Source organism: Ranitomeya imitator, chromosome 4 (genome assembly GCF_032444005.1).
Source record: "Ranitomeya imitator isolate aRanImi1 chromosome 4, aRanImi1.pri, whole genome shotgun sequence".
Classification (NCBI taxonomy): Eukaryota; Metazoa; Chordata; class Amphibia; order Anura; family Dendrobatidae; genus Ranitomeya; species Ranitomeya imitator.
In genome coordinates, this window is record NC_091285.1 from 573,680,974 (window position 1) to 573,704,507 (window position 23,534).

General features: G+C 44.7%; 1 protein-coding gene across 1 annotated transcript in view; it reads right to left on the reverse strand.

The window, feature by feature from the left end:
• The window catches only part of CILP (cartilage intermediate layer protein), an 89,033-nt gene that overhangs the window by 20,244 nt on the left and 45,255 nt on the right, over positions 1-23,534 (reverse strand). Inside the window, exon 2 of the mRNA XM_069766353.1 lies at positions 434-538. Within this exon, the coding sequence (XP_069622454.1) occupies positions 434-494 (61 nt within the window). The 5' untranslated portion in view covers positions 495-538. The remainder of the gene's footprint in view (positions 1-433; positions 539-23,534) is intronic.

Here is a 23,534-nt window from a genome sequence, read left to right on the forward strand (position 1 = left end):
CTACATAGGAGCTCTAGACACAAGCATAAGATATTTTTATACATCCAAAACTGGCTCAGTGACAAAGTCTCATTATTGTCTGCAGCAATCAGTCAGGCTAGATGACACTTTAGTATGAATATTATCAACAAGCAATCAGTTCTACAAGTCTTAATCATTTCCTGATGGGAATTGCTGCACAATTCTATATTAATGTAACCAAAATATAAGGACATTGAGCTAATACAGGTGTGAAAGAAACATGCTGCATACAGCTGCGAGAGAAAGATATCCCCACAATGTACATGGTAATATTTCCCCAATGGCTGTAGATTAATCTGGAATTTATGTTCCTTGTTCTTGATTTATTCAAGACATCTGTAACAAGTGTAAATAATCCTCCTTGTATAAATATTACCAGATTAAGATGACATCTTGTAAAATGAATACATACCTTGTCCATACACATAGGACAACTCCAAGAGCAGCAGGCAAATCAGTAGGCCAGGTCTCATCTTCCCTGGAGCGTCTTGTCCTGGGCTTCACTGTTACTAGATACCTGCCAACACATTTCCCAACATCATTAGATTTTCTTTAAGCAAACATTACTAAGAGCTGTAACTTTGTGCTACTTTATTTGAAGTCTACACCACCATTGTCATACATCTCCTTTAGAACATTGATAATGGGAGAATTCACTTGGAAAGGATTTATATCTCTTTCTTTAGACAGCATATTTATTACATCTGACTGAAAAAGGTTAGTTTTCAGATTTTATGTAATTCGTAAAATTGTTCCTTTTCCCTTGTGGGCCAAGGCATTTGATAGATAATTAATTTAAGGTAGCAGTTTCTGAGCCAGCTACATTTCCTCTTTAAATTTGAGAACCTTCCACAATATATATTTCCACCTCCGCACTGCAAATTAAATCCTCCAGACTGACCATATTTTATTGCAGTTAGAAGCCAATGAACACATATGACATTGAGCATTAAATAAACCTAGTTTTCTAGGAGCTGCCGATGTGCTATGCTTCCATTGACACCAAAGATTTACCTGATTCCAAGGCAACTCCTTCAAGTCAGATGAGACATTACATCAATTGGTATGCGTCTTTAAACGTCCATAAGTTACCAGCTTTTTCTGACATTTTACTGTCTACATCTATGTCTCACACAACTTGGAAATACCATAAAGTCAACCTCAGCCCACGCCCTGAATAGCATCTGGAGGAAGAAGCATCAAGCCAGAAGCTCAAAACCCTCAGGTATTAAAAAAGACCTTTTAACTGCTGCTACTTCAACCTTAAGTCTGATAAACTCTGAGAAATAGGTATAAAGATCGACATCTGAACAATCAATTTGTTTTTCTGTAAAAAAGAAACATGTTACGAGAGGGGAAAGTAGGGGTAATGTAAATCTGGCCATCATTTCAAAAGTAATTTAGAAACACTGAGACCCCACCCCTCTTCCATATATACATTATTCATGGGATTCCTTCTCCTGGAGCAAAAATGCATAGTCTAGAATGTAAAAGAAAAAAGCTTTTCATTTTTCAGGTCAGGACAATTTGCGTTTATTTGGCATTGCCACTCAGCCCAATTCACTTGAGTATGGTTCAAATTTAAGTAGAGCATGGATAAGTGATACTGTTTCTGTTCTGTTAGTCTCGCCAAGTTTTTGACATGGATTATTTTGGATGTAAAATCCACAAAAAAAAATCTTAAAAAATGTAAGCATTTTGGAGCATAATTATAATAATAATTCTACTTCTATAGCACCAACATTTTCTGCAGCACTTAACAATTCAGTGGTACTTGTACGGACAATAAAGACACAGAGTAAACACTTAATTCAACAGATACCAAGAAGAGTGAGTGCCCTGATAGCAAGCTTACAATCTATGAGGAAATAGGGGTGACACAAAAAGGTAAACATAAAGTGCTTGTATTGTATGGTCCAACCATCAATATCATAAATAGGGTATTCAAATAACGCTGCATGAACCAATCACAAGCCACTATCAGTACAAGTGTTGATATAAAGGGCTACTGAGTGCATGGAGAGTATGTAAACAGATGATACAAGGGACCAGATTTGAAGGAAAAGTTTTGAAAGGGCAAAACACAAATGGTTACATAAGTGAGGTGAGCTGATAGGCCTGCGGTTTTAGGGCCACGCTTAAAACTGTGGGTGTTAGGAATTAATCTAATTTTCCGGGGTAATACATTCCAGAGAATTTGTTCAGCACACGAGAAGTCTTGGAGACTGGAGTGGTAGGTTTGGATTATTGAGAATGTTAATCTTTTTACATTAGCAAAACAGAGGGTGAGGGTAGTTTGGTAGGCAGAGATGATGGAAGAGATGTAGGGTGGTTTAGGACTGTGGAGAACTTTGTGGATGAAAGAGATAAGTTTAGATTGGACTCTATAGCGGAAGGACAACCAGTGCAATGACTGGCAAAGGGGACAGACATGGGTGTAATGGTTTGAAAGGATTATAATCCTGGCTGCTGCATTCATGATGGATTGGTGATGGGAGAGTTTAGTAAGAAGGAGACTGGTTAGTAGAGAGTCACAGTATTTCAGACAAGAATGAATAAGAACAGTAGTAAAAAATTTTGCAGAGTCAAGGATAAGTGATGTTTTTGAAGTGCAGATGACATGAGAGGGCAAGTGATCGGATGTAGGAAGTGAAGGAAAGATCTGATTCAAGTAATGTATAACCCAAAGACAGCTAGCTGTTATGCTGTTTTGCTTATGGTGTTTTTTTGCTTTAATTAGTTCAGTAGTCAAGTTTGTAGCATTTATTCAAGCAATAAAAAACTCTCACATATTGACATGCTGCTTCTTTTATGCTTTGAAAAAAATTGAACGAATAACAGTACCACGTGAACGGTGAATTTTCCTATTTAAATCAATAGCAAGTTTATTCAAAACAATTTTGAAGCATTCATTCATGATAATTTAGGGGCAGAATCCACTCAAAAATCTACGTAAAAATACTTATTGTGATCATAGCCATAAGGTTTTTAGATGCAGTTATCACAGTGCACAATTAATATGAATTAAATGGAAGTCTGTTGCAATGTTCGGAGTTTTGGAGAGAGAGTTTTCCGGCTCAAAAGTCTGGGTCCCCATTGTTTTCAATGGGGTTTGGGCTTTGCTTCAGGTTTGGGCACAGTTCTGGTACCCGAACAAAACTTTGGAAAAAAGAACGAGTCGGGTATGAGAACCCGAACTACCATGGGTCCATAAGTCATGGCATACTAAAAGGCATCAAGGGAACATCATTTTAGTCTCAGCTCCAAGATCTGGGTGTTCAAGCAACAGACTCATCTACTGCTTGACTACCTGATAAATATCGAGGCAAAAATAATCTTACGAATTTGTGCAATCTAAAGACTTCCAGTACTTTCAGTACTTTTAATCTCATTATTATGTATGCTTTTTTGCTTACATTTTTATTTTATTTTATCAAAAGCGCAAATGCTGTGTATTATACTATAGACTTTAAATAGGACCTATAACTAGCCACAGATGTGTAATTTTTACACTGTTCCCTTGAAACTGGCAATGTTTTTTAATTTCTGAGCCTCTCCATTCCAGAGATATGGCTTTCTCTTCCCTGCGTATTATCTAGTCTTTTAAGCCAAATATGTCTGATTCTCAATGCTTCAGTGTTAAGGACTGGCGGAACGCACCAAGTATAGATGATATGAAACTAGGTGCGTTCGCAGTCCGAGGTCCACCGTGCAGGTAAAAACCCTGCTGCTAGTAAGACGGACTATATGACGATACTATAAGTATACACGCACGGGTTAACTTCACCCTGCGTGAAGGAAGCGATCCTGTTGAGTCACAGGACCGCGGTACCGCACATAGAGCACGAGCAAGAAGTCAGCGAACACAACCCCAACACAGGATTGAAGTCCGATTAGACCACTTGCTGGCACAACACCGCAACTGGGTGTGTAAGGAAACTATTAAAATAGTATATAAAGGCACGAGAGTGCATGCAGTGCCGCACTGACGGACGCCACTAACCACCCAGGCTTGGGTAAGGAAAGCGCAGAGGAAGCGCACGGCGCCGTACAGGCGGTCACAGCAACTAGACGCTGTTATGTGTGTAACGTGCTGTTGGATAAGTCGGGCGCTAGATAGCAAACATACACCTTCCGCGAACAGTCATCCAATAGGGAGGGTATTTTAAAGAGCGACTTTCACTCACAACACACACACATATTATCAAGACAATACTAGCGCATGGCCGTGCGGTCATGCGCAGTTTATATAGTTGCAGCACAGGAAGCTGCTACAGAAGTTTTGCCCTTTCAGGACCTGCCAAGAGGACCAATGGGATGTGCTGCAGCACCTGAGCATGTGACCCACGATCTCCAACGGGAGATCCTGTCCTGGGCATGCTCAGTGTGAGCAAATAAGGACTTAGTCCCAGGGAAGCCCGCTCGCCGCAGATCAGTGCAGGGTACAACAGGAGAGCCGGAAAAGGCAGCAGAACCCTTTACCCAGTAACAGAATCAGTCCCAGCGAGATGCTGGGAGCGACGCCTCCGCTGAGCAGAGCCCACTGAGCCGAAGCAGAATGGGAGACCGCAGCAGACACGGATCGAGATTCCAGCTGTGCAGCAGAGGAAACTCGACTCCTAACATTACCCCCCCCCCTCCTAGAGCCCCCCCTCCTTGGGCCTCGCTATGTTCGAAGGCAGCAATAAGCTGCGGAGCCCGAATGTGCTCAGCAGGCTCCCAGGACCTATCCTCAGGGCCGTAACCCTTCCAGTCCACCCAAAAAATTTTTTTGCCACGTACCACCTTGCACCCCAAGATAGTGTTCACCTCGAAATCATCCGTAGACGAACCCGATGTCTCGGCAGATGACTCAGAAAACCGGGACATGTATACGGGCTTAAGGAGGGACACATGAAAGGTGTCGGTGATACCAAGGCGTGGAGGAAGGGCCAGACGGTAGACCACAGGATTAACCTGTTCGAGGACCTTGAAGGGACCCAAGTAGCGAGGAGCAAACTTAGTGGACTCAACTCGCAGCCTGATGTTACGGGCGGAGAGCCACACCAAGTTGCCAGGAGCAAAGGTCGGAGCTGGGCGCCGATGAGCATCGGCGGAGGACCTCATTCTCTCCTTAGAGGCCCGAATGGCATCCTGAGTGCGGTCCCAAATATCCCGTGCCTCCACAGCCCAGTCTGCCACCCTGGAGTCTGCGGAAGACACGGGCATAGGCACAGGTACCCGTGGATGCTGACCATAGTTGAGGAGGAATGGGGTTTGTCCAGTGGAGTCGGCTACGGCGTTGTTCAGCGCAAACTCTGCCCACGATAGCAAGGATGCCCAGTCATCCTGCCTGGCTGAAACAAAATGTCGCAGGTATGTGACCAAGGTCTGGTTGGCCCTCTCTACTAACCCATTCGTCTCGGGATGATAAGCGGAAGAGAGATTCAACTCAATACTGAGAAGACGACAAAGCTCTCTCCAGAACCGAGACGCAAACTGGGGACCCCGGTCACTGACAGTTTTTTCAGGCATACCATGTAGGCGGAAGATGTGTTTAATGAACAACGCTGCCAAGGCCCGTGCAGAAGGTAACCGTGGTAGCGGCACCAAATGCACCATTTTTGAGAAATGATCGGTGATGACCCAAATGATGGTACAGCCGCGAGATTTGGGTAAACCCACGACAAAGTCCATCCCGACCATCTCCCAGGGCCTATCTGCCACCGGCAAGGGATAGAGCAACCCAGCTGACCTTTGCCGCGGAGATTTTTTTTGCCGCAGGAGACACACGCCAGAATATAATCCCTGACATCCCGGACCATATGCGGCCACCAGTACGTCCTCGCCAGAAGCTCAGATGTCCTCTTTGTCCCAAAGTGTCCACCCACCCTGGACGAATGAGCCCAAGAGAGAACCTCCGGTCGCAAATTAATGGGCACAAAAGTCTTGCCCGGAGGCACAGACTCCAGCGAAACCGGCGCTACGGTTCTCAGGCTCTCAGAAGGGACAATAAGCCGAGGCTCCTCTTCCTCCTCTTCAGTTGACATAAGGGAGCGAGAGAGAGCGTCAGCACGAATATTCTTCTCCCCGGCGAGAAAATGAAGGGAAAAGTGGAACCGGGAAAAGAACAAGGACCATCTGGCTTGGCGAGAATTTAGCCGCTGGGCTGTTTGCAAGTAGACCAAATTTTTGTGGTCCGTGTAAACTTGGAAGGGAAACCGCGCACCTTCCAGAAGGTGTCTCCACTCTGAAAAGGCCAATTTCATTGCTAGCAACTCCCTATCCCCGATGGAGTAGTTTCTCTCCGCTGGCGTGAAGGTCTTAGAGAAGAAGAAGCATGGATGCTTCCGACCTTGAGCATCCTTTTGATAGAGGACTGCTCCAGCACCAACGGATGAGGCATCCACCTCCATTAGGAATGGCTTATCCACATCGGGACGATGTAAGATGGGAGCGCTAGCAAAGTGGGACTTAATAGAAGTGAAGGCCTTGGAGACCTCTTCCGACGACAATTTGGGATTCGCTCCATTCTTGGTGAGGGCTACCAAGGGAGCTACCAGAGTTGAGAAGTGGGGAATGAACTGGCGGTAATAGTTAATGAACCCCATAAAGCGCTGCACCGCTTTAAGAGAATGGGGCTCTTGCCAGTCCATCACAGCCTGTAGTTTGGCAGGATCCATAGCCAATCCCTGGGCGGAGATGATATAGCCCAGGAACGGTAAAGACTCCTGCTCAAACATACACTTCTCCAACTTAGCATAAAGAGAGTTTGCCCGTAGGAGGTCGAAGACTCTGCCAACATCTCTCCGGTGGGAGTCTATATCTGGAGAAAAGATGAGAATATCATCCAGATAGACTACAACTGAGGTGGAAAGCATATCCCGGAAGATGTCGTTGACAAAGTCTTGGAAAACGGCTGGGGCATTACAGAGCCCGAAGGGCATCACCAGATACTCATAGTGCCCATCTCTGGTGTTAAACGCCGTTTTCCATTCGTCCCCCTCACGGATGCGAATCAGGTTATAAGCACCCCGCAGATCTAATTTAGTAAACACTCTAGCTCCCCGAAGCCTATCGAAGAGCTCGGATATCAAGGGCAAAGGATACTTGTTCTTAACGGTGATAGCGTTAAGACCCCTGTAGTCTATGCATGGACGTAGTTCCCCATTCTTCTTCTGCACGAAGAAGAACCCTGCCCCAGCAGGTGACACTGACTTCCTGATAAATCCTCTTGCCAGATTCTCTTGAATGTACTGAGACATGGCCTCCGTCTCCGGGAGAGATAATGGATAAACTCGACCCCCGGGAGGCTCCGCACCAGGCAAGAGATCGATAGGACAGTCATAGGGGCGATGGGGCGGAAGGGTCTCCGCCGCCTTTTTGGAGAACACGTCTGTGTAAGACCAATATTGCTTGGGGAGAGAGGATAGATCTGCGGGTACCTCAGTAGTAGCAACCTGAACACACTCTCGGTGACACCTACCCCCACATGATTCACCCCATCCCAGAATTCTGCCTGAGGACCACTCGATGTGAGGAGAGTGGTACCGTAACCAAGGTATCCCCAACAGGACCTCATCAATCCCCTCAGGAATGATGAGCAGAGATATAATCTCCTGATGGGATGGTGACATGGACAGAGTAAAAGGGATGGTCTGATGTGTTATCTGTGCGGGGAGTGTCGACCCATTCACCACTCGTACCGTTACTGGTTGAGGTAGCATAACCAGGGGTATTGCGTGACGTTGGGCGAAAGCAGAAGACATAAAATTGCCCTCCGCCCCAGAATCCACGCAGAGCTCTACCGAGTGGGAGGATGAGCCAAAAGTAATTGTCCCCTTAAAGGACAATTTGGAGGCAAACGTCGCAGTGTCTAGTGCACCTCCAACTACTACCACTAGACGCTGACGTTTCCTCGACCGCTGATGACATCTGGTGGCAAGATGTCCTGACTGTTGGCATACATGGCAAACCTGGGGTGCACGAGCGGTCCGGGACTTAGATCCCGCTCGTGACACTACCTTAGGTTCATGGGGCTCAGGAGCCTGGACTGGAGATTCCAAAGGTTTGGCGAAGGTGGGAGCCAGCCGAAACCTCTGCCTACACTGGACTCGCTCTAACCTCCGCTCGTGAAAACGGAGGTCAATACGAGTAGATACTGTCATTAATTCTTCCAGTGTGGCGGGAATCTCCCTAGTGGCCAGGGCGTCCTTAACGTGGTCAGCCAGCCCCCTCCAAAATATAGGGATAAGGGCTTTATCCGACCACTCCAGCTCAGATGCTAGAGTGCGGAAGTGGACGGCAAAAAGACTGACCATGGACGAGCCCTGAGTCAATGCCAACAGTTGGAGCGCCGTATCATGGGTGACACGAGGTCCTAAAAAGACCTGTTTCAGAGTGCTCAGGAATAATGGAGCACTCTGCACCACATGATCGCCACGCTCCCACAGCGGCGTAGCCCACTGCAACGCCCTGTCCGACAATAAGGATATGATAAAGCCCACCTTAGCCCGCTCTGTAGGGAAACGAGAGGCCAGAAGCTCGAGATGTATTGAGCACTGACTCACGAAACCCCTACAGGACTTACTGTCACCAGAATATTTCTCTGGTAGCGGGAGGCGAGATAGCGTCGGTACAGGGGTGGCAGTGGACAAAGTAGCTGCAGCCACACTTGCAGCCTGAACAGCGACAGCAGTAACATCCACAGCTGAGGTTGAACGCTCTAGAGACGCCAACCTTCCCTCCAGCTGCTGGATGTACCGCTGTAAACGCTGATCGTCCGTCATTACTAGCCAGACATTGGCGCTAGTATTATGTTAAGGACTGGCGGAACGCACCAAGTATAGATGATATGAAACTAGGTGCGTTCGCAGTCCGAGGTCCACCGTGCAGGTAAAAACCCTGCTGCTACTAAGACGGACTATGTGACGGTACTATAAGTATATACGCACGGGTTAACTTCACCCTGCTTGAAGGAAGCGATCCTGTTGAGTCACAGGACCGCGGTACCGCACATAGAGCACGAGCAAGAAGTCAGCGAACACAACCCCAACACAGGATTAAAGTTCGATTAGACCACTTGCTGGCACAACACCGCAACTGGGTGTGTAAGGAAACTATTAAAATAGTATATAAAGGCACGAGATTGCATGCAGTGCCGCACTGACGGACGCCACTAACCACCCAGGCTTGGGTAAGGAAAGCGCAGAGGAAGCGCACGGCCCCGTACAGGCGGTCACAGCAACTAGACGCTGTTATGTGTGTAACGTGCTGTTGGATAAGTCGGGCGCTAGATAGCAAACATACACCTTCCGCGAACAGTCATCCAATAGGGAGGGTATTTTAACCCCTTAGCGACCGCCGATACGCCTTTTAACGGCGGCCGCTAAGGGTACTTAAACCACAGCGCCGTTAATTAATGGCGCTGTGGAAAAAGTCCATAGCGCCCCCCAGAGGCCGATTTTCTCCGGGGTCTCGGCTACCGAGGGTAGCCGAGACCCCAGAGAACATGATTCGGGGGGTTTTTAACCCACCCCGCATTTGCGATCGCCGGTAATTAACCGTTTACCGGCGATCGCAAAAAAAAAAAAAATGCAATCTCTTTTTAATTTCTCTGTCCTCCGATGTGATCGCACATCGGAGGACAGAGAAAAGGGGTCCCAGGTGGCCCCCCAATACTCACCTAGCTCCCCCGATGCTCCTCGTGTCTCCCGGTGGGCGCCGCCATCTTCAAAATGGCGGGCGCATGCGCAGTGCGCCCGCCGGCCGGCACCGGGAGAATCTTTGGGGTCTCGGCTGCCGGGGGTAGCCGAGACCCCAAAGAGCACGATCGGGGTCGGTATTACCGACCCCTGTTTTGCGATCGCCGGTAATTAACTGTTTACCGGCGACCGCAAAAAAAAAAAAAAAAAGTAAAGTGTAATTCTCTGTCCTCTGATGTGATCGCACATCAGAGGACAGAGAAATAGGGGGATTCGGGGACCCTAGCATACTCACCTAGGTCCCTGGATCCTCTTGCTGCTCCTCCTGGCCGCCGGCAGCAGAACATGGCGGACGCATGCCCAGTGCGCCCGCCATCTGTCTCCATCTGCCGGCCGGCAGGAGAACAGCAGTTGGGGCTAAAATTAGGGTTAGGGGTAGGGTTAGGGGTAGGGTTAGGGTTAGGGTTAGGGTTAGGTTAGGGGTAGGGTTAGGGTTAGGGGTAGGGTTAGGGGTAGGGTTAGGGTTAGGGGTAGGGGTAGGGTTAGGGGTAGGGTTAGGGGTAGGGTTAGGGGTAGGGTTAGGTTAGGGGTAGGGTTAGGTTAGGGTTAGGGGTAGGGTTAGGTTAGGGGTAGGGTTAGGGGTTGGGTTAGGGGTAGGGTTAGGTTAGGGGTAGGGTTAGGTTAGGGTTAGGGGTAGGGTTAGGGGTAGGGTTAGGTTAGGGGTAGGGCTAGGGTTAGGGCTAGGGTTGGGGCTAAATTTAGGGTTAGGGTTGGGGCTAAATTTAGGGTTAGGGTTGGGGCTAAACTTAGGGTTAGGCTTCTTTCACACTTACGTCGGTACGGGGCCGTCGCAATGCGTCGGCCCGACATACTGACGCACGTTGTGAAAATTGTGCACAACGTGGGCAGCAGCTGTAGTTTTTCAACACATCCGCTGCCCAATCTATGTCCTGGGGAGGAGGGGGCGGAGTTACGGCCACGCATGCGCGGTCAGAAATGGCGGATGCGACGTACAAAAAAACGTTTCATTGAACTTTTTTTGTGCCGACGCTCCGCCAAAACACAACTGATCCAGTGCACGACGGACGCGACGTGTGGCCATCCGTCACGATCCGTCGGCAATACAAGTCTATGGGCAAAAAACGCATCCTGCGGGCACATTTGCAGGATCCGTTTCTTGTCCAAAACGACGGATTGCGATGGAATGCCAAACGACGCAAGTGTGAAAGTAGCCCTAGGGCTAGGGTTAGGGTTGGGGCTAAAGTTAGGGCTAGGGTTGGGGCTAAAGTTAGGGTTAGAGCTGGGATTAGGGTTAGGGTTTGGATTAGGGTTCGTATTAGGGTTAGGGTTGGCATTAGGGTTACGCTTGGGATTAGGGTTAGGTTTGGGATTAGGGTTAAGGTTAGGGTTGTGATTAGGGGTGTATTGGGATTAGGGTTAGGTTTGAGGTTAGGGTTGAGATTAGGATTAGGGGTGTGTTGGATTTAGGGTTTTGATTAGGGTTATGGTTAGGGTTGACATTAGGGTTGTTTTGGGGTAAGGGTTGTGATTATGGTTAGGGTTAGTGATTAGGATTATGGATGAGGTTGGGATTAGGGTCAGGGGTGTGTTGGGGTTAGGGTTGGAGCTAGAATTGGGGGGTTTCCACTGTTTAGGTACATCAGGGGGTCTCCAAATACGACAGCCAATTTTGCGCTCAAAAAGTCAAATGGTGCTCCCTCCCTTCTGAGCTCTGCCGTGCGCCCAAACAGTGGGTTACCCCCACATATGGGGCATCAGCGTACTCGGGATAAATTGGACAACAACTTCTGGGGTCCAATTTCTCTTGTTAACCTTGTGAAAATAAAAACTTGGGGGCTACAAAATCTTTTTTGTGAAAAAAATAATATTTTTTATTTTCACGACTCTGCATTCTAAACTTCTGTGAAGCACTTGGGCATTCAAAGTTCTCACCACACATCTAGATAAGTTCCTTGAGGGGTCTAGTTTCCAAAATGGGGTCACTTGTGGGGGGTTACTACAGTTTAGGTACATCAGGGGCTCTGCAATCGCAACATAATGCCCACAGACCATTCTATCAAAGTCTGCATTCCAAAAAGGCGCTCCTTCCCTTCCGAGCTCTGCCGTGCGCCCAAACAGTGGTTTACCCCCACATATGGCGCATCAGCGTACTCGGGATAAATTGGACAACAACTATTGCAGTCCAATTTCTCCTGTTACCCTTGTGAAAATAAAAACTTGGGGGCTACAATATCTTTTTTGTGGAAAAAAATAATATTTTTTATTTTCACGACTCTGCATTCTAAACTTCTGTGAAGCACTTGGGCATTCAAAGTTCTCACCACACATCTAGATAAGTTCCTTGGGGGGTCTAGTTTCCAAAATGGGGTCACTTGTGGAGGGTTTCTACTGGTTAGGTACATCAGGGGCTCTGCAAACGCAACATAATACCCGCAGACCATTCTATCAAAGTCTGCATTCCAAAACGGCGCTCCTTCCTTCCGAGCTCTGCCGTGCGCCCAAACAGTGGTTTACCCCCACATATGGGGTACCAGCATACTCAGGACAAATTGGACAACAACTTTTGGGGTCCAATTTCTCTTGTTACCCTTGTGAAAATAAAAATTTGGTGGCTAAAAAATCTTTTTTGTGGAAAAAAAAAATATTTTTTATTTTCACGGCTCTGCATTATAAACTTCTGTGAAGCACTTGGGCATTCAAGGTTCTTACCACACATCTAGATAAGTTCCATGGGGGGTCTAGTTTCCAAAATGGGGTCACTTGTGGGGGATTTCTACTGTTTAGGCACATCAGGGGCTCTCCAAACGCGACATGGCGTCCGATCTCAATTCCAGCCAATTCTACATTGAAAAAGTAAAACGGCACTCTTTCTCTTCCAAGCTCTGCGGTGCGCCCAAACAGTGGTTTACCCCCACATATTGGGTATCGACGTACTCAGGAGAAATTGCACAACAACTTTAGTGGTCTAATTTCTTCTGTTACCCTTGTGAAAATAAAAATTTGTGGGCAAAAAGATCATTTTTGTAGAAAAAATGCAATTTTTTTTTTCACGGCTCTACGTTATAAACTTCTGTGAAGCACATGGGGGTTCAAAGTGCTCGCCACACATCTAGATAAGTTCCTTAAGGGGTCTAGTTTCCAAAATGGTGTCACTTGTGGGGGGTTTCCACTGTTTAGGCACATCAGGGGCTCTCCAAACGCGACATGGCGTCCAATCTCAATTCCAGCCAATTCTACATTGAAAAAGTAAAACGGCACTCCTTCTCTTCCAAGCTCTGCGGTGCGCCCTAACAGTTGTTTACCCCCACATATTGGGTATCAGCGTACTCAGGAGAAATTGCACAACAACTTTTGTGGTCTAATTTCTCCTGTTACCCTTGTGAAAATAAGAATTTGTGGGCGAAAAGGTCATTTTTGTGTAAACAAAAGCGATTTCTTATTTTCACGGCTCTACGTTATAAACTTCTGTGAAGCACTTGGGGGTTCAAAGTGCTCACCACACATCTAGATAAGTTCCTTAAGGGGTCTAGTTTCCAAAATGGTGTCACTTGTGGGGAGTTTCCACTGTTTAGGTACATCAGGGGCTCTCTAAATGTGACATGGTGTCCGATCTCAATTCCAGCCAATTCTGCATTGAAAAAGTCAAACGGCGCTCCTTCACTTCTAAGTTCTGCGGTGCGCCCTAACAGTGGTTTACCCCCACATATGGGGTATTGGCGTATTCAGGAGAAATTGCATAACAAAATTTATGGTTACATTTCTGTTTTTACACTTGTGAAAATAAAAAAAATGGTTCTGAATTAAGATGTTTGCAAAAAAAAGTTAAATGTTCATTTTTTCCTTCCACATTGTTTCAGTTCCTGTGAAGCACGTAAAGGGTTAATAAACTTCTTGAATGTGGTTTTGAGAACCTTGAGGGGTGTAGTTTTTAGAATGGTGTCACACTTCATTATTTTCTATCATATAGACCCCTCAAAATGACTTCAAATGTGATGTGGTCCCTAAAAAAAAATGGTGTTGTAAAAATGAGAAATTGCTGGTCAACTTTTAACCCTTATAACTCCCTAACAAAAAAAAATTTTGTTTCCAAAATTGTGCTGATGTAAAGTAGACATGTAGGAAATGTTATTTATTAACTATTTTTCGTGACATATCTCTCTGATTTAAGGGCATAAAAATACAAAGTTTGAAAATTGCAAAATTTTAAAAATTTTCGCCATATTTCCGTTTTTTTCATAAATAATCGCAAGTAATATCGAAGAAATGTTACCACTAACATGAAGTACAATATGTCACGAAAAAACAATCTCAGAATCAGCGGGATCCGTTGAAGCGTTCCAGAGTTATAACCTCATAAAGTGACAGTGGTCAGAATTGCAAAAATTGGCCTGGTCATTAAGTACCAAATTGGCTCTGTCACTAAGGGGTTAAAGAGCGACTTTCACTCACAACACACACACATATTATCAAGACAATACTAGCGCATGGCCGTGCGGTCATGCGCAGTTTATATAGTTGCAGCACAGGAAGCTGCTACAGAAGTTTTGCCCTTTCAGGACCTGCCAAGAGGACCAATGGGATGTGCTGCAGCACCTGAGCATGTGACCCTCGATCTCCAACGGGAGATCCTGTCCTGGGCATGCTCAGTGTGTGCAAATAAGGACTTAGTCCCAGGGAAGCCCGCTCGCCGCAGATCAGTGCAGGGTACAACAGGAGAGCCGGAAAAGGCAGCATTAACCCTTTGCACAGAATCAGTCGCAGCGAGACGCTGGGAGCGACGCCTCCGCTGAGCAGAGCCCACTGCGGCCGAAGCAGAATGGGAGACCGCAGCAGACACGGATCGAGATTCCCTCTGTGCAGCAGAGGAAACTCGACTCCTAACATTCAGTGGCTATATTCTTGAGGGCTATGCCCAGTAGGGTGACAATCAAAAAAAATTTTGTGCAGATTTTAGGTCTCACCCTTGGGAATAATTCCCTTTTGTGTGATTAAAACATACACACAATTTTGTAACATTGCAACATTGTTTACTGGTGGCTCAGTCATAACAAAACTAACAATTATTTGTAATAATTGTCTTTCAGCAAAGTAAATGTACAATTTACAGTAGTTTCACGGTTTCACTTCTTTTAACGAAACACGCTTTGTTTGGTTTAGGATAGCCATGGGGATGCTTCTCCATACACTGGAGAATAAACTGTTTCTGGTTTTCTTCAGTGCTCTGTGACAAATGGAATGCACTCATGAGTGCAATGGAGGATTTGGTGGCATTGTGAAGAAACCGTATTATATCTTAATTACTCAGACAACTATTTTTAGCAAACCAAGAAGAATATGCTGTTACCTATACTTTTGCTTGCGTAAGCCTGTAATAGTGACTTGTAAACTGCTATTTCATATAATATAGTGTGCGCTTATCTTTGATGACTAGTGATGTTTGCTGATATGCTAATTATGCATTGTGTTATGGAGCCAGTTTGTTGACTTCGAAAGCAGAGAGGGAAAAACTATGCAAATAGATGAAATAATCAAGTAATGCTATTTGATCTCATCACGATTGTTCCCTTTATCTTGCTGCTGGACTGAAGGACATGGGGTAAATCTAAATATAGGTTACATGCTTCTGTATAAAGAGACTCAGAGACAGAGAGACAGCCAGAGATTCTGCCAAGATTTATTCATCCAAAGGATCAGAGACAAGGTAGCAGCCAATATTATGGCACCATCTCGAGGGACACGGATCTATCATTCTACAGGAAACAACCTAGGGGTTTTCGGCTCCGGCTTGAAGAATACAGATCTGCACCATTGACCATTGCTCGACCATGGATACATTTGCAGAAAGCCAGGATTGGGACCCGCTGGTCACCTGGCTCCATGGAGATGTTCTGATAAGCCAGGTTGTGACTCTAGTGTCAGCTGGCCTTGTACCTCGTATGGACTCAATGGACTGTCGTCTTCCTGCACTTGTCGTTACCTCCTCTCTGTGTGTGTACCACAGGTGGGGTAGCCGACCCTGGAAGCACTGACGTAACATCTGCCATTATCCTGGTGGGTCAGCAGAAGGGTGAGACTCTGTAATGTGCGCCATCTTGGGAAATTTTGCTGGGACTGTTCTATGCGTTATCTGCCTGTTTTGTGGTTCAATAAAGTATTGCCACAATTTTACCCTCACCCTGTGTTGTCTGAGTAGAATTATGCCCACTTTAACGAGAGAGCGGGCATTATGCAGGACGATCCCTGGTCCATGCGGTTGTGGCTAGCGGACCTGGGCGTCCGCCGACCCCCTGTGTCTCCACAGGCATCAGTCACGATTTTCAATCCCACAACTTTTGAGGATGCAATGCTGTAACTTGCATTAGTGTGCCACAGACAAGGATCTTAATGAAGGAAATCTTGGTTTATTTCCATTTTTTTGTGTTGTACGACATGACGTAATTAAGCTTCATGTGTGACACCAGGTCTTTGGCAAGCTGCACGCCAGTTGAGCAGACATCGTTGCCTTCGTTCTGCAGATCCAGGAGCATCTCAACCATTTCAGTTGTAACCTCACTGTCACAAAGACGCAGACCCAACATAATCTCACTGAGGTACTACAGGTGTCTGTTGAAAGTTATTATTGCTGGCTCAGCAACAGGCTTTTTGATTCCTTTGTAAGCGACAAGTTCTTACAGTAATGTCAAGTCGATATGGCTGTGATCTGACAAAGCTACCAAGCCTTCAAGCATAAGTATACCGTAAAAGTGCAAATTTGAGAGAGATTTTTTAACTCGGTCAAAGTTATACTTAATTGGTGACGAAACATGAAGATCTTTAGAGCATATAGCACTTTGGCCCTCCATCGTGACCCTATGTTTACGTCTGGGTTTGCTGGCGAACCAAGGAACAGGAGTGCCAGGGTTAACAATCTCTTGAAATCATCTCTTGGATGTCATTGTGCAAGCTGGTTGGTGCAAAATTCAATTAGACACTCCTTAAGTGGACCTAGCTCATTTGAAACTATGCCATCTTCCATTCCAGCTGAAAACTTGGTTTTATTCAGTTGATTCCAGGCAGTCTAAAATATCTCAAACAATTTTATATTTGTACCTGTTGATGCCAGCCACAATTTATCAAACATGCTTGCAATAATTAGCTCATGAATGTGATGCCTACATGGCAAACCTGGTAGTTCTTTCTTCAGTTTCTTTTGCAAAAGGACGCACGCACCAGCCTTTGTGCCAGTGATATTACTAGTCGTTTTGAATGACATAAACTTTGCTTTATCCAAAAGCTACCAATCCTGCAGAACCTCTAATACAGCCTTAGCTTGTGCTGTTCATATGCAGTTAAGTATTGTGTGAGAGAGCCAGGGTCGTAATCATGGCCGAGGACTCCTGGGCATCTGTGCCCTAGCCTTCCATCACATGAAAATAATGTCCATTACCTTGTATACCTGTAGCTCCGCTTTCTGCGTCTCAGGGTCTCCTCTGCTCTGCTGCAGGCTTCCTTTAGATGGTTTTTCACAGATTGAGACACAGTCCATTTCAACTTTCAAATGAACAATTTTTCTATTTTCTTTATGCAGCACATCCAGGTTCTTCACAACATTTACAACAGGATTCACATTACACATCTCTTCTTCTTTCCCTGCACTTTCCTTCCTGTCACACAGCATACACCCGGATCGGACTGTACTGCATTATTACTGCAAAATTCAGCCGATACTTTCGACTACTTAACCTGCTCCGTTTGCTTTTTTCTTATTTTCTCTGCCTGTAATTCTCTCATAAATCTACCTTTCTCGACCTTAGCTAGCTTTCAGTCTAATGGTCCCAGGACAATCTTTTTTCTTTGAGCAAGCAAGAAATAACAGTCTTCCTGAAGTTTTATAAGTTTCATGGCATCAGCATGAGCAACATCAAACAAATCATCAAATTTATTAACAAATTCCTTCTCATTGGATTCTTGTGTTTTGGTTTGCTGTTTAGCATTCTGCTTGAGACTCTTCCATTGACCAAACAGGCTCTTCACCTTAATGATCACGTGATATTGTTGCCTTGTCGGGATTTTTGCTTTCTCCCGGAACCGAAGTACTTCACTGTTAGGTCCATATATATTTGGACGGAGACAACATTTTTCTAATTTTGGTTATAGACATTACCACAATGAATTTTAAGCAAACCAATTCACATGCAGTTGAAGTTCAGACTTTCAGCTTTCATTAAAATTGGATGAAGGGTTTAGGAGTTTCAGCTCTTTAACATGTGCCACCCTGTTTTTAAAGGGTCCAAAAGTACCGTAATTGGACAGATTAAATAATTTTAAATAAAATGTTCATTTCTAGTACTTGGTTGAAAACCCTTTGTTGGCAATGACTGCCTGAAGTCTTCAACTCATGGACATCACCAGACGCTGTCTTTCCTCCTTTTTGATGCTCTGCCAGGCCTTCACTGCGGTGGTTTTCAGTTGCTGTTTGTTTGTGGGCCTTTCTGTCTGAAGTATAGTCTTTAACAAGTGAAATGCATGCTCAATTGGGTTGAGATCAGGTGACTGACTTGGCCATTCAAGAATATTCCACTTCTTTGCTTTAACCCCTTCATGACCTTGGGATTTTTCGTTTTTCCGTGTTCGTTTTTCACTCCCCTCCTTCCCAGAGCTATAACTTTTTTATTTTTCCGTCAATTTGGCCATGTGAGGGCTTATTTTTTGTGGGACGAGTTGTACTTTTGAACGACATCATTGGCTTTAGCATGTCGTGTACTAGAAAACGGGAAAAAAATTCCAAGTGTGGTGAAATTGCAAAAAAAGTGCAATCCCACACTTGTTTTTTGTTTGGCTTTTTTGCTAGGTTCACTAAATGCTAAAACTGACCTGCCATTATGATTGTCCAGGTCAGTACGAGTTCACAGACACCTAACATGACTAGGTTGTTTTTTATCTAAGTGGTGAAAAAAAATTCCAAACTTTGCTAAAAAAAAAAAAATTGCGCCATTTTCCGATACCCATAGCGTCTCCATTTTTCGTGATCTGGGGTCGGTTGAGGGCTTATTTTTTGCGTGCCAAGATGATGTTTTTAATGATAGCATTTCGGTGCAGATACGTTCTTTTGATCGCCCGTTATTGCATTTTAATGCAATGTCGTGGCGACCAAAAAAACGTAATTCTGGTGTTTCGAATTTTTTTCCCGCTACGCTGTTTAGCGATCAGGTTAATGCTTTTTTTTAGTTGATAGATCGGGCGATTCTGAGCGCGGCGATACCAAATATGCGTAGATTTTATATTTTTTTTATTGATTTATTTTGATTGGGGCGAAAGGGGGGTGATTTAAACTTTTATATTTTTTTTATTTTTTTAACATTTTTTTCAACTTTTTTTTTTAACTTTTGCCATGCTTCAATAGCCTCCATGGGAGGCTAGAAGCAGGCACAACTCGATCGCCTCTGCTACATAGCAGCGATCTGCTGATCGCTGCTATGTAGCAGAAATAGAGGTGTGCTGTGAGCGCCGACCACAGGGTGGCGCTCACAGCCACCGGCGATCAGTAACCATAGAGGTCTCAAGGACCTCTATGGTTACAATGGAGACGCATCGCCGACCCCCGATCATGTGACGGGGGTCGGCGATGACATCATTTCCGGCCGCCCGGACGGATGCGGTAGTTAAATGCCGCTGTCTGCGTTTGACAGCGGCATTTAACTAGTTAATAGGTGCGGGCAGATCGCGATTCTGCCCGCGCCTATTACGGGCACATGTCAGCTGTTCAAAACAGCTGACATGTCCCGGCTTTGATGCGGGCTCACCGCGGAGCCCTGCATCAAAGCGGGGCTTCTGACCTCGGACGTACTATCCCGTCCGAGGTCAGAAAGGGGTTAATAAACTCCTGGGTTGCTTTGGCTTTATGTTTTGGGTCATTGTCCATCTGTAGTATAAAACGACGACCAATCAGATTGGCTGCATTTGGCTGGATCTGAGCACACAGTATGGCTCTGAATTCCTCAGAATTCATTCGGCTGCTTCTGTCCTGTGTCACATCATCAATAAACACTAGTGACCCAGTGCCACTGGCAGCCATGCATGCCCAAGCCATCACACTGCCTCCGCCATGTTTTACAGATGATGTGGTATGCTTTGGATCATGAACTGCGCTGGCTTTTTTAGATGTTTTTTAGCAAAGTCCAGTCGAGCCTTTTTATTCTTGATGCTTATGAGTGGCTCATTGCGTATTCGGAAATACATCTTCTCCTTCGCCATTAGCAACCTGTGCCAATGACTGCGTGAGGGCTACAGCTACAAATTGATTGGCTGCCCTGCATTCAGCCTTTCAACAAACTTTATTGTCTGGGACGGAAGCTGGGACAGTGAATGGAGTGTGAGTGTGTGCTACTGCTCATGCTCACCCTCCACTCCATTCACTTCCAGTGCAGGCTGGACAGGGATTGTGGCCAAAGCCAAATACACAGGGATTCGCCCATCCCTAGTTGCTGCAGCTCACCCTAATATTGCTGATCAACACTTGTAAATTACTATTATAAATTAAAGTGAATTTTTGGCACAAAGTTCATGAGAAAGTAAAAGATGCATGGGAGTGGTGTAGGCTCCTGCGTAGATATTCAGAGCTCAGACTTACCTAAAACAGTGAATAATACTGAAAGATGTCTGAAATCTGGCAAGTTTACTTTGAAACAGGAAATATAAGCTAATATTAATAATATTTAATATTTTTTACAAATTACAAAGAAGAAAATTGGAGAGAGTTTCAAGGAGTGGCGGGGCCCTTATTGATGCTCTACATTAAAACTACCCAAATCCTATTTTAATGGCTATTTAGTGTTCAGGGGCTGACAGTGACAGTGAGCCACCTTTTAAACACAACCAAAAGAAACGATTTTTTAATGGAAACTAGAGATCATTATGTGTAACAATTATACGGGGTAAGACTTTGAATAAAACTAGTTTCAATTTTTTCTATAGAACACATTGTCACCCTAATGCCCAGTTGTCTAAAAAGACTAGAATTATATGCAGAGAAGAGGAGGTCATATCTCAGGAATGGAAAAGCGTAGGAGAAAAAGTAAAACATTGCCAGATTCAGGAGAAAACAGCCACATTTACACCAGGTAAAATAAATTACATGTTTGGGAAATGACAGCTCCTTTTTAAAGTAGCAAGTTTCAACAAAAATAAAGTAAAAAAACAACCTGTATGTGTGAAGCACCGTAAACCCCCTATTCATGTATTCTCTGGGTGCCCAAAGTTGAGATTGATGCAACTTCTATGCTAAAATCCACTAATCCTACTTAAGAAAATCTATAAGTCCCGTTCATTGAAAATCAAGAGAAGGAAGACTAATTTAGTGTGTCGGACAAGTTTCAACTTTTTTTTGCCTTGAAATAAGAATCCATTGAGCTCAAACTGAGCCTTGAAAAGCCAGACGTAGAAAGCAAATGTGCTGCTTGTTAACCAAGCGTCTAATCATGAGTCCTCCTAACCAGCTGAAGGTGTGTGACATCATGCCATAAGCTACAATTGTGTAAAGATGTCATGAAAACACAGGCTGCTTTATACATCAGCACTGGGGAAATGCTTCTCTTGTCATTCAGATCTGTAGAGATGTTCCAGAACAATCCTCTGCTATATGTTTCATGGGACTGCAAAGTTATTTATAATCTTGAGAATCCTTTTAGGTCTGGGTCATTCATCTGGTAGAGGAGATATTTAAGATGAGTGTCTGGGTTTTCATGACTTATTTTTGGCTATTTTGGCAACTTTTCCTGTATCCTAGCGTTAAAAGGCCAGAATTGGGTTTCTGCCTGTCTTCCAATGGAAGTAAACATTTAATCATATCTGCATAGGCACATAGAGGATGATTATTGTACATCCCTACTAGGCTGCTTTACGTGCCATTGGTATCCTTGGCATATTTTTTGTATAAATACATTCTCCAGGAATGTCTGCCAATGTCTAATGAGGATGTGTCACATTTCCTCTTGTTAACAGGCTTGCTGGCAATGGCATTGACAATCTCCATTTCAAAGGGTTATTCTCAGGCTGCCGTCACACTAGCAGTATTTGGTCAGTATTTTACCTCAGTATTTGTAAGCCAAAAACAGGAGTGGAACAATTAGAGGAAAAGTATAATAGAAACATATGCACCACTTCTGTATTTATCACCCACTCCTGGTTTTGGCTTACAAATACTGATGTAAAATACTGACCAAATACTGATAGTGTGACGGCAGCCTCACAATCACATCATTTTTCACAAAACACTGTAAAAGCATTCTTCTTGTTAATGTACAGACCAAGCCCAGCATAAAGATTCTGTTTTGTACAATTGTACCTTTTGAATTTACATCTGACTCTCTATACATCCAGCTACATGTAGCTGAATTTGGGCAATCCTATTCTTGCACTGCTAAAACTACATTTCCCAGCACCTACCTGCTTCTCTTCAGTGCTGCAGACTCCCCCCTCTCCTAATTAGCAAAGAAAGAAAAATCCAAATAAAGAAAAATCCAGTTTCACGAAAACCCCAAACCTTTTCTTTATTGGTGCAAAAAGAAAACACTCCAGTCAGTGAATTAAAATGCCATGGTAGGAGATAAAATAACTAGATTTAGATAGCGAAACCCTTAATCATGTTACCATACAATGGTAAGGGTGGAGACATATAGTGGGTATGGAAAGTATTCAGACCCCTTTACATTTTTCACTTTTTGTTTCATTGAAGCCATTTGGTAAATACAAAATGTTCAGTTTTTTTCTCATTAATGTAATGTACACTCTGCACCCCATCTTGACTGAAAAAAAACAGAAATGTAGAAAGTTTTGCATATTTATTAAAAAAGAAAAACTGAAATATCACATGGTCATAAGTATTCAGATCTTTTGCTCAGACACTCATATTTAAGTCACATGCTGTCTATTGCCTTGTGATCCTCCTTGTGATGGTTCTACTCCTTCATTGGAGTCCAGCTGTGTTTAAAGGGAACCTGTCACCCTCTCAGGGCCTATGAAAGTAAAAGAGCCACCTTCAGCAGCACTAAGGCTGCATTCTGTGAAGGTGGCTCTAATGTTTATTATTAGTGATGAGCGAATATACTCGTTACTCGAGATTTCTCTAGCATGCTCGGGGTCCTCCGAGTATTTTTTAGTGCTCGGAGTTTTAGTTTTTCTTTCCGCAGCTGAATTATTTACATCTGATAGCCAGCTTAAGTACATGCGGGGATTCCCTAACAACCAGGCAACCCCCACATGTACTTATACTGGCTAACAGATGTAAATCATTCAGCTGCGGCAAGAAAAACTAAAACTCCGAGCACTAAAAAATACTCGGAGGACCCCCAAGCATGCTCGAGAAATCTCGAGTAACGAGTATATTCGCTCATTACTATTTATTATCCCTAGGAATGCTGAAATAATGAGTTTTATAAATTTCCCCGCCATAACTCTATTTAGTCAAGGAGGTATGTTTTCTCCCCCTGACTCAACCGCCTTGCAACCATCCATCATCCCCCTCTATCCTCTGGGCGCCGCCACCTCTCTTTCTTGTGATGTCGCTGGCGCCTGCGCTCTGCAATCTGTTCTCGGGCATGCACCATGCGCGCTGCCCGGGAACTTACATCAGGTGATGTAAGGATATCATGCCTGCGTGTAGCGAAGGCCCCAGATCCTGCCCCGCAGTGTGTTATGATGTATTCACACTGCAGGGCTGGGAATCTGGCACCTCTGCAGTGGAGCAGGTCACCGTGCTCCTTGATAGAAGTGTCAAAGTCTCGCACGACTTCACAAATCTCACGAGACTTCTGCATTATCTGCATGACCTCC